General features: G+C 42.0%; 1 protein-coding gene across 2 annotated transcripts in view; it reads left to right on the forward strand.

Moving 5' to 3' along the window:
* The window catches only part of SLC35F3 (solute carrier family 35 member F3), a 163,331-nt gene that overhangs the window by 106,779 nt on the left and 44,105 nt on the right, over window positions 1-12,447 (forward strand). For both annotated transcript variants that reach the window (XM_036380249.2, XM_036380250.2), the window contains one exon: window positions 10,498-10,822. In XM_036380249.2, coding sequence (XP_036236142.1) covers window positions 10,498-10,822 — 325 coding nt within the window. The remainder of the gene's footprint in view (window positions 1-10,497; window positions 10,823-12,447) is intronic.

The following is a 12,447-nucleotide window of genomic DNA, read 5'->3' on the forward strand; positions in this document are numbered from 1 at the left end:
TAAATGAAGTAAGGTGCCTTTTGTAGTCATCTTGAATCAATTTAGGCATTTGCTTTCAAAAAATAAGCAGATTACTAATCCACCTATTTAATTATAGGCTTCTCCCATGAGAAGTTGGAACAAGAACCAGTGAAAAAATAAATATGAAGTCACCAGAATGCGTTATTCACTGTTTCCTGTATTTTAATTTTATAAATCTTGTAAAAGGAATTTTGTCCTTCTTTCCTGATGGCTGACAATCATAAACAGTAGGATTTGTAGCTGAGTGTAAGAGCCAGAGTTCCAAAATGACTCCTAGTTCGACATAAAAGTCTAAGTTAGCTCAACATGTATTCCCCAGCAATTTCCCAGCAACAAGGCTCATGTATAGGATTATTTGTGTTGTTGCCTTCCTAGCACATTATAGTCAGTACAGCACATTCACTTATGTAGTAAGCAGCTCTCTCCGCTTGGCTGGAGCACCACTGCCAACCTTTAGTCCACAGCCTAGTTAATCTTTGTTAATTACAAACTGAGATGTCACTGCAGACCTGGATAGCATCCTGCAGAAGCAGGAATTTGGCCAATGAAAGAGTAGGTTCACTTTGTAGTCTTCACTGAGCTTTGCTGACAGCCACTGCGGCATAAGATCAAAGGCAACAGGAAACAAGGTGTTTTCAGCAGTGCAGAGCTGGCTTGCCTCTAGGCAGAGTTGCCCACCATCTATTGGAGAAATCGGTACCTGATCTCCCTTGTTAGCTGTCTGGTTCCAAACAAATGGATCTCCTCTATCTGGACATAATGCAGGGGTACCCAGCCTGGGAATTTTGTGAGCTCTACTCAGGGCATGAATTTTGACATGAGATCAAGCACCCTTGGATTATACAAAAGTTGTATGTTGGCTCTTCTGGAAGTATTAGGTATACATTTAGTTCAGTTTCACTACTTCTGACCCTAAGCCTCCTCAAACTCAAACAAGTGTGAACCCTGTAAGTCTTGTCATTCAGTCATGAAAAGTACAGAAGTGAGGAGGTAAGAGCTCGAAATGCCTTTTCCACAATCACCTCAAATTCCCTAGCACAACTCTCAGTAAGGGTAATATTTAATTTGTGACTGAAAAAGGCATAAGTCTGTCTTCTGTAGCTGACTGAAACAAGTGAGGAATGGTGGGTTGCAAAAGCCTTTCTCACTGCAAAGAGGATGAGGCAAGTATCAGAGAGAAAATAGAAACTAGAATTTTTGCGTGCAATGTATTTTTGCATGGAGTTACACTGAGTACCTCAGTGCCCACAGGGGCCTAGCCAAACCTGTCTTTTTTTAAAGGAGACTCAGCTTTTGATAAGTGTGCTGCTGAGAGGTGAGGAGGCATCTCTTCTTCCTTCCAGGGGATCTGAGTAAATCATGTGGGGTCTTCTGTGGATATATATGCATTACTCCAACCACTATGAGCACGCTCAAGTCCATGTCAAGTCCCCACTAGTATCTAGTTATTGGTTGACAGAGAACAGACTATCTCTGACTGCTCCAACTATCTTGATCTGAACTTAGGACCTAACAAATGCATTGTGTTTGATGTTCAGTAGCAGGTTAAACCATTAGCTTCTAGGGGAGAAATCAGGTGGAGTTGGAATTTACTGTGGAGTAAACCAATGGGCTACAGGAAAGTCTTCTGTCTAAAACTGTGCTTACTTGAAAGCCAGGCAGCTCTGAGTTTTTGAAAGCTCCTCAAGAGTGAAAGAACATTGGCTTGTTTTTGATAAAGTGCAGTCAGCAGTGCCTCCACAGTTAGCATGAATTCATTTATCTCCTGTATATATGCACTGATATAAATGTGCTCTTTATATTAGTATGTAAGTAATTGAATTCCCTTGGAGATAAAACTATTACTCAAGAAAGATATGTAGCACTCAAATGCCTGGATAATTATTGCAGTAGCTTCCTACAGAGAATCCAGACTGGTTTTTTACCATCTCTCAACCCTTTGTTCAGTCTGAAATTGGAACAGACTGATCAAAATTTGCCCAGAATACAGTTTTGCTCATATCTGATTTTTGTTCTAATAGCAGTTCTGCTTCCATAACCCCTCAAAGTAAGTGATGAAACTCCCAGTGACCTCGCCAGGTGACTCACTGTAAGATTCAATCCAATTTTTATTCAAGAATGGAATGCAGAATAATATCAAGAAAACGTAACTTATAATCAGGGTTACTCCTTGCACATGGTTACTTTCCAGTCCCACAATGCTGCTACTGTAAAAAGCACCCAGTATCTTCCATTTTCACTCTGGATTCTGGTCATGAATTCTGATTAATAATAAGAAGAACAGTATTTAGGGGAACTCCTCACCTCATAAAATTCAATGTAGAATATCATAATCAGGCCCATTTGAATGCAGCACTTCTACTGAAATTTCAAGGCAGTTGCCTCTGAAGATGAATTAAATGGATTAAAGTCCAAATTGCTGCAGTATGAAGTTGATAACTTTTTGGTCCTCTTTATATATCACTAACAGGATTAGAATATATTGCAGAAAGCCTTGCTGGCACATTTGACAGAGGCAGAAGGGCATATGTATGCTAGGGAGGAGAATTTGGCATGTCTTCAAAAATATGTGGAGATTATTTAATTCCAGCTCTTAGTAGGTTTAGATATAATATCTAGCACAGGATAAAACAGGAATTAATATATATTAACCATCAGTGATAATGCCCACTCTATCTGTGAATTATACTTCAGGATATGAGAATACCTGCTACAAGAAATTTAGGCTTATTTGATACAAATCAAGCTATATGGATGATCTGGTGATAACAGTAATATGGGACAGATTTCCACAGATGAGAATCAGCTTGTTGTCAATGAACCAAAAGTCCTATTTTCTACCTTGCTGGAATTAAAGAAAGAGGATCGGACAAGTTCGAGTAGCCTGCACAGATTATTGTAACACTTTAATAATTAGTTAATTTATACTAAGAATTTCAGTAGCAGAAGAGGGTCTGAACTCAGAATGCTTTTTTCTTGGTTTGAGTTTTTGTTCATGCAATTTTCCCTATTTTCATATACCTATATCCCTTATTCTGCAGCCTCAAGCAAATTCAAACCTTCTGACCTAATAGGTTAATATCCTAGGTTTGTTCTTTAAAATAGTTCTATTGTGGACTTTAAAACTATTTTCTGTATTAATTTATTCTAAATTTAGTAATTCTATTTCATGATCAAATTAAGTAAAATTATTTTTATCTCATACTATAAGAGTGAAGTATTTAAAGAAAGCACTTTAAGCTTTTCTCAAATAGCATCTGAAAATCCATTTCTGCAATGCTTTGTTGACCAAATATTCTAATTTAAAAACTGATTTAATAAGGTTTAATGGGGTTTTGTCATTTCTCCATTGTGATGCATTAATTGGTGTTCAATAAAAAACAGAGTACTGATCTTCTAGACCTTCAGCCCCAACCATGGTTGGAAAACTGAGGAACTGTGAGCAAACCCAAAGTCGTTCTAGTGCTGTGTTACAGTCCCACACACCAGCCACCCACAGGGACTCACAGCTTTCCTGTAGGAATCCAGGAGCAGCTTCCTCAAAACTCCCACGCAGCTGCCATATGGGCCTGACCAAAAGTGCATTGGGTCCTGCCTCCAGCTTGGTGGAATTGAACAAGAACATGTATTTTCTAGCCATTCATCTCTCACAGTGTGGGTGTGCTGAGAGCTGCAGCTTGCCCAGATGTAGAAAAACATTTTTTCTGCTTTGTTGCTAGCAATTTTTGGCAGTTATTTTGTTTTTTTCACTTCTCTTGAACACTGAGTTGCCCTTTTCTACGGAGCATCCAGTGAAGGGCTCACTATCCCTGGTGACCAGAGCCCATCACCGAGGTGCAGCATGTGGGTTTGTTTACTCCCACCTGCACCTCTTTATCAGCACACTTCTCCATCTGCCCATGTGTGACCCAGTCACATTGTCCCTCATCCCCGCAGCTGGCCACTGCCCTTGCTGACCTGCCTGGCTTCACATCATTAGGAAACTTTGTCACCTTTGTCACCTGGCTCACTCCCGTGGTGAGGTAGCTGTGGTTAGTGGTGAAGAGTGCAGCTCCCACCACAAACTTCTGCAGAGTTTTGGCCGTCTCCCCCACTGCTGTGTATACTCCTCACTGGTTTCCTATCCTGTACTGAGCCTTTTATCAATTCCAGCACTTTCCCTGTCAGAGTATTTTATGTAAGACTCTTTGGAGTAGGATTTTTTTCAGGATCCTCTTCAAAACCTGGAAAGGGTTTTGAAGGAGCTCTCTCTCCTTTACCCATGTGCCTGTTGACCACTGTCAGAGAGCACTGGTGAGGCTGCAGGATGAATCATCCAGTCTGCCCAGCACATAATGCTGTCCTTTATGCTGTCTAAGATGTCCATCCTAACTATTGCTCACTCTCTTAAGCACTTACCACTCTGTTTCAAAGCTGAGTTGGCAGGTAAGTGGCTGAAACCTTTCCTTCAAAAACTGGAGGTGGAGTGTGTGCCCCTCTTCAGTAGCTCAGTGAATAGAGCAGCGTTCCACCCCTCTGCTAGGAGCAGGAAATTCATCTGCCAGAGTGTCCACAGGCCCTCCAGGGCTGGGGGAACCCAGCTAGCAGCAAAAAACTGGTTGGCTCAGAATAGAAAACATCCTTACTTATTAGGAAAGCATAAATTCAGGAGGTTATTTGCTCTGAGGAGAAAAAGTGAGGCCCTAGCCTTGTTCCAGTGACTACTTCAAATACAGAATGGAGATATTTCCTGGAGATGACTCCTAAGATGAGAGATGGGACCTCTCAAATGTGTCTTTGAATCCTGACAGAGTCTGGGTTTAAGAGGGGCACATGGGTGTTAGGAGTCATGGTCCTTTGGCATGCCCATGAACGGATTCTTTGGCATCTGATGAGCTCTAGTGGGATTGTGAGGAGGTTACAGCTGCTACAAGCAGCTTTGGCAAAGCTAGAGCTAATTTGGAAAATGAGGGAATGTCCCTTGATGCAGAAGTTGGTCTGTGCGTGCCCTCATTACAACTGTGCAGGAAGGTTGATACATGGAGATGACTGGCTTCAGAAATAAAATATTAACAGTTTCTCAAAACCAGACACCAGGATGACCTGTGAAAGAGAGGCCATCACTGACAATGGCACAAGAAAAGGTGCACTAGGTACTGGGTGGTCTGCCAGTCCCTGAGACCTCACTCTTTCACCTGACTGACTGCGAAGAAAATGCCTGGGAAACAGATCTGAACGAATATCAACATTTCAGGTTTAGACAGCTACAGTGGTAATTAGAGATGTAAATCACTTAATGAATTTGGTATTTCATCTTCTCTTCACAGGATGATGCCTCAGCTGGTTTTTAACAACTTGGTTCAAAAATCTTGAACACCTAAATAATACATGGTTAGTGTGGTAGGAACAGGGTAAAAACTGTGGTAGACAGGAAGGGGATAAAAACAAAATTTGAGGAGTTTGTGAGTCTGCTATTGAGGCAAATAATATTGGGTATCCAGGAAACCACCATCAGGAGCCATCATGTGTGTTCTCTTGTGATGTTGGCACTAATTGTCTCCCACTGATCCCTCCATGTAGTAAATACTGGGTGAAGAAGTTGCACAGCATTCAAGGCTGTGAGAATATGCTTTGGGAGTGTCTGGCCCTGATCCCTCTGCATGTCACAGATTTCTAGAGCTCTAACCATGCTGAGGATCAGGCACTGTCTCACAGGACTTCCTCAGCTCCTTCTCCCCTCTTTATGATAAGCATATATTTTTGCAAGCTTTACAAACTTGTTCTGCGCAATGCTCAAGCAGTTATAAAACATTTGACAGGCTGGCAAAATGGAAATACCTTCAGAATGTCTCATTTATAATTGCCAGCAAGACCTGTGAGGGTTGTTTTTTTTTTATCAGAACTTTTTTCCAGAAGCCTGATTTAAAGAACTGTTTAAGAATATGCTTACTTTACATTCCTGGCCTGGGAAACCTGGAAGAGTTGAGCATTATCATTAGGTCCATGTTTTGGTCCCTAGTAGGCAGGACCTTAGTCTGTAAGGGTCACTTTCTCACTCTGAAGGGTTGGAAAGGGCACCCAGTACTTGTGTAATGCTTCCTGCCTGATTTGCTGACTAGCTGACAGCTGCTAAAGCAGGTCATTGATGACAGCTAAGTATGTTCCTGTGCACTGCACAGCTCTGAGTCCACCAGCACTGTCTGTGGTGGCTTTACCCTCTGTTCCTGACAGCAGTGGTGGAGAGGTGGGACTCATCTCACCCAGCTTCAGACACCCACACCAGAGACACCTACTTCCAGCTTGTCTCCCCAGACTGTTTGGAGCTGGTGGAGAGAAATAAGCACTCAGAGGGAGTGATTCATCTGGCTCGTTTTAATCATCCACTTTAGGAGGAGATAAATCGTGCTATGGAAATGTCTTTTTTCTGTCTACTAACTATGCAGAAAGTGTAAATCACTGTCTCAGATACACAGGTCGGCATGGCAGATGTCTCAAACTAAGAAGATGAATGCCACCCTTAGTTTTTATCAGTATTGTATTTTTAATACACACATTTAGGCACAGTGTGGTCCTACAGTAAGACCGTAGCTGTCTACCTGTGCACAGGAGTCTTAAGACTCTTGTACAGACTTTAGAAGAGGCCTGGACAGCCTATTTAAAGGTGTTACTTTTAATGGTTTAAATGCAGTGCTTTTCCATGCCTCCTTTGCTTCATGGCCTTTGGCTGGGTCTGTGGAGTAAATAGCTTGGGTGTAGATGGCCCTTGCTAGAGGTATCCAAAGCCACCTGAGGGGGGTCTTAGCCATAATAGAAGAAACAGAAGGACATCTGTTTATCTGTTTTCTGAGGTTGATGGCATTGGCAGAAGCTTTGGATATTATTTCCTTCCTTTGTTTCTGAATGCCATGGGACAGAGGTTGGACTGAAGGGGAGGAGGAGGAATGGTTCCATTTGAGATTTATGAGAAAGGAAAATGCATAAGCAAGAGGGACAATGAAAAACCAAAATGAATGAAGGGAAGATAGGCATTTTTCCTCTACCTCAGAATCTTAATTTGTTCTTTTGGGGGATACAGTAGCATACAGAGCAGTTTGCTGCAGGAGGCAATGGAAAAAACCCATTAAAAGTCTGCAGAACTAAAATTCTTCAATGTCCTGCCTCATTGATTCTAAAACAACATTTTACCATCTTTAAATTCATGTGCACTCTGCTGCCAGCTGACTCTTGTGCAGTGTTAGAGAGAGAAGCTTTTCAGCCACGTGTGGATTTAGTGTCACCCCATCTGTGCTCCTGTGGTTTGGGTGAGGAAAATGTCCCCAGGAGAGACACAGGGACTAGACAAGGCAAACTACAGCTCTGGATTTTGTGTTTGCCAGCTGGCAGGCAAGAGCCCTCCACAGTAAATGAGAGGATGAGACCACATGATTGTATATCATCTGTAGGGTCCACCCTCTCCAAAGAAAATCTAGTTTTGGGGGCCAGATTATGTCACAGATATCCTTCAGGTCAGTGGTGCATCCATTGGAAAAGTCTGTGCCCATTTGGCATCTAACTCTCCAGCAGCACAAGCAATCATGAGGAGACAATAAAGTTTCACTTACAGATACTACAGATACTGACAGATATTACAAATCTCATCTTGTAGCTGTTAATCATCAGACAGTGATTTTTACCCCTATCATCATGAAATCCATCGTGCCTGGGATAAGTTGTTAGTACCTCCAGTCTGTAAATGCATCAAAAGAATGAACATCCCTAGAAAGTTAACCTTTCAAGTACAAGTTCATTTTAGAAGTTATACATGCAGTATTGTCTATTGCTGAAAGCAAATGTTTCTGTTGGTATGTTTAACACAAAATTAAAGATACTTGGACAAGTAATTTTGCCTGTGTAGCAGAGAAAACATCAGTAACTTCAGCTTTAGGGAGCAATTGCTGTGGAACAGAGTGGAAGGCAGTGATATTCCTGCAAGCTGTCCAGATGAACTGCTGACTCTTGTGTACGTGCACAGCACAGTGGGGACCTGGGCAGGTGGCTTCAGCCCTTCATGGGGGAAAGATCTTCACCCCAGTGTCTGTACTGGGCTGTCTGTCAGCACTGTGTTACCAGATGTTGAGTGGCTGGTGCATCAGACACTTGTGTTTGATTCTGATTTTAGAAAAAAATAACACAGCTCCAGTGTTGTGATTCAGAGCACCTACTCATCTTAAAATCTCATATATCCTAGTGGCTTTAGGCACATTCCCTAATGTTAAATATCTTCAGCAGGAGTGGTTTAAATCCTGGTTTCCCCAGGGAGTAACTGCAGAAAGATGTGAATTGCAGATGCCCTACTGGCTGTCTCAAGAAGGAGGACCATTTTTGCCTACCTCTCTGTAAAAAAACATAAACTCTGAGTGAAGCTGAGTTGACACAAAGGCACAAACTCCTCTTAAGCTCTCATTTGGCATGCTGGCTTCCTGAATTTGTTTTTTCTGTGTGCAGAAACCCAGTGATCAAAGGGAAGAAGGATGCTGGAGTTTGTTAGGGTGTCTGAAGTGTTTGGTGTTGCAGTGACAATGCCCAGAAGAAAATCTTGAGTGGAAAGGAAAAAATTGGTAATCATTCTAGGACCTGTGTGGTGGACAGCAAAGAGGGCGCTGGCAAATGCCCATTACATGGTGAAGTTAAAAGAAATGAGTGTACCCTTGTTTGATATAAACTGAACCCTGACACTGGTCTGTGCAGCAAGTGAGGCAAGAAGCATTAGTTACAAACAATATATTACTAAGAAAATGTTTTAGAATTATTTTGAATGAGCTGAGCATTCACAGGCAGTCTGTTTTTCAATTCAAACTTTCGGCAGGTGGCTTGTAACCTTTCCATTATGTGTTTAATACAAGGTCATATTAACTTTGGGCAATTCACTGGCTTGCTGGTGCATTTCTTGTTATGTGGGAGGCTGCCCACACAATCTTCTATTGAAAAGTGAAATAACTGGAGAGATCAGATCTCTGGAAGCCACACAAAAAGCCTAGAAGTTTATATCTTTGCTGCTGTACATTCTTGTTAGATATCAGGCCATCAAACAGAGGCCACAATCCTTCTTATTATAAAACACAGCTTTACCAGGCAACCTAATGATACTTTTAGCTCTGATCATGCATTTCTTATCTGTAGGGAAATAACTAAATAGTTGTTTCCATAGAAAGAAACATTTTCTTTCATAATGTATTAGGTCATATAAATACAAATTTAGGTTAGCTTGAAATAAGAGATTTTCCATTCCACATATGAATTCACACCAGGATAAGGAAGAATTTTTAATTATTTTTTTTAATGTGGACCTCTCTTAGTCTGCCTAGAATATTTATAAATGTTTGGAAATGATACAGTCTTTCATTTTCCTGGCTTTACTTACGTTTTCACCTTTCAATGCTCACAGTAAATTCTGGACAGTTTTGAAGTTGTAAATTCCAGAATTTCAATATGAACTACTGTTACTTCCTGCTTTAGGTAAATGGATCAACTAAACTGCAGTCAGCCTCTTAGAGAAACCACTGCTGAGTGTTGTGTGTGGGTGACTGACAACTCCAGCAGATATTGAATGGGGTAAATTCAAGAAAGGCAGGTAGAAAGCCCTGAAGGCAATGGCCTGCTGCTGAGGTCTGCCAGCATGTTTTGATCTCTCTGGAACTCAACCAGCTAACCCTTCCTTATTCCGTCACAAGCTGGATACATTATCGACTGACAGCTGTTGGATAGCAGGGCTATAACAATTCATGTTTGAGGGTTGACGGGGTAAGGTTTTTAGGTGAAAAATTTCCAGCAGCTTTCAAGGCTTAGTTATAATGGGGCAAAGCTCCAGTCCAGTCTTTGTGCACAACTCAAAAAAGTTAGGCTTGCCTGGTCAGAGATGGACTTCAGGACAGCATGTGGTTTGATCTAGTTTTTGCTATTTGGCTACAGCCACAGGAGACCTGTTTTTCCAGGGATCACTGAAGTGCCTGGTGATCCAATTCAGTATTAATCATGCTATTTATGTAGCAATGATTTTGCTTAACTTCAAGATTAAATATGTTGCCCTCCTTCTCTTCTAAGAAACACCGTATTCCATAAACTGGCCATTTCTGCATTTTCCGAGACAATAACAATTTCAAGTGTTGTTATAATTCCCTTTGCTGATTTATCAAACTCAATACCACATTTTTCATTCATTTACACATCCTAACAGCACGAGTTTAAGTGGTGTGTTAAGCCTTTCTATGTACATCAAAGCAACATGTAATTTTCACTTCCATTTTACCCAAGGCTTCTAAATCTAGAGGCGATAATTGTTATTTGCCTTCTAATTATGCCTCAGTTCAACCAGAGGCTTTGCAATGATCTAAAAACAAAGGGCATTTTGTGGCAAGATCCGGTGGATTCCTTTGCACCTGGCTTCAGAGGGGCCTGAGATTTGAAAACTAAAATGCAGGATGGATTTCCTTAGTAAGGCATGTGTTTTCTTCTCCTCAGGGGATGAGCGCTCCCGGGAGTCTCCAGCCCCAGCCGAAGCACAGATGCAAGCTGGGGCGGAAGGCAGTGGAAGGGTGAGCCGCTGCTGCTGGAAATGTTCCGTGACGCAACTCAAGAAGATTTTCTGGGGTGTGGCCGTGGTCCTGGGTGTCTGCTCCTCTTGGTCGGGCTCAACCCAGCTAGCAAAACTGACCTTTAAGAAATTCGATGCACCCTTCACTCTAACGTGGTTTGCAACAAACTGGAACTTTTTATTCTTTCCTTTGTATTATCTTGGACATGTTTTTAAGTCAGCTGAAAAGCAGTCTCCAAAGCAAAGATACAGGTATGGGAGCTTTTGTTTTAATCCCGTGGCTCTTGCATGCTGCTCTGCATTTCACAGACATTTTGTTCAAATCAGTCAGTTACATCAAACTTGTGTTTGCTTTCCTCTCAAGGTTTGTTAAAGGATGGTCTGAGTTCATTGTGTGTCCAGTGTTAGGCGCTGTTATTATTCCTAATATAATTTCCAACATATGCAAGTCATGTAATGAAAGTCTGCATTTTCTGCAATTACTTATCAAGACATTTCTGCAATCATAATTTCTTTTTCTTAATATCTCTCTCCCCTCCCCATGGCTGACTTCTGTGTCAGTCTCTGAGTAAGCTAAGTAAGCTTTTCTTTTCCAAGCTGAGGACTAGAGCAGAGCCTTGAATAGCTGAGTAAAAAGTCCTGCAGTATTTTCCTGGCACTACGCCCTTGACATCAAAGGCCAAGCTCTGATCCCAGTTAAACTTGAGCTGTTCTGTTTATTTCCGGGAGGAAGCGCAGTCATAACCAAAGGCAGCACTTTGTCTTCAGCACACCTTGTCTTCATAGCGAGCCAAACCCGCAGAGCCTGAGCCCTGAGTGCCCTGAGTGCCTCCAGGAGAGGCTGAGGATGCTCGGGCTGCTTGAAGGACTGCCTCTCCCTGAGCACTCCCTCAGCTCTGCTCTGCTCTGCTCTGCTCATTTTGGCCTGAGAGGTGGCTGGGACAGATGGGATGACTCAGCCATCAAGATGTCCCATGTCAGAGAGCTTCCCTGATATGTGGAAGGATGTGAACAACCTTTTCCCCTTCTGTTACACAGTGGGGCTCATAGACTTTTAATGAAGTAGCTCAGAAAAGTAAACAGTAAGAAGTACACATTTCTCAGCTCCCAGCTGCGCAGCAGCAAGGTGGAAACTTACTACAAGAAAAATCTAAGAAACCAGGTTACTCAGGAAATGCTCTACCTCCGATTACTAGGGTTAAGATATTTTACTGCTTAGCCATCATTACAGTGTCTTCATCTTTTAAATAATGTGGGGGCTGCAGATAATGGATATGACCATTCACTGCAGGTTCTAGAGCAGGATCCAGAAGTTCTAAAGGCATTTTCCTAAGTGTCATGTTTCCTGAGCTTCAGTCTTCAGGTTGTATTTGTTCACAGCAAATACAGAGATAAGAGGAATATGGAGGTTACAGAAAGCTGCAGCTCAATCTAAAACCAGCAACAAATCCTAGCCTAAAAGCAAGTACCTTTTCATTTCATTGGTTTTAAGTATTTTTCTTCCCAGCTGCTCTCAGATAATGTTTTAAATACCACTGAATTCTGGGGTGAGCTGTTGTGGTTTGCCAAATCCCTGGGGTTAAAAACCCAGAGCACTGCACTCATTGCTGCAGTAAATTGATACAGTTGGTAGTTTCATGTCTTTTATTAATTAAATGATGGCTGAGTTGAAGAGCAGGTGCCAGCCCTGCAGCTGTTTAGGATGCAGGGGGACATCATTAGCAGTAGGCTTGCCCAGGCTTCATAAACTGTGTGTGTTTGTGTGTCTGACAAGCAGACTGAACAGGGTTAAATTAGAGAGCTTTTTCTGGGTGTCAGAGAAGATGTGTTCCTTTCGAGATGCAGCTGTGGCTCCCACAGCTTTGCTGCAGATTTGT

This window comes from Molothrus ater, chromosome 3 (genome assembly GCF_012460135.2).
Source record: "Molothrus ater isolate BHLD 08-10-18 breed brown headed cowbird chromosome 3, BPBGC_Mater_1.1, whole genome shotgun sequence".
Taxonomy (NCBI): Eukaryota; Metazoa; Chordata; class Aves; order Passeriformes; family Icteridae; genus Molothrus; species Molothrus ater.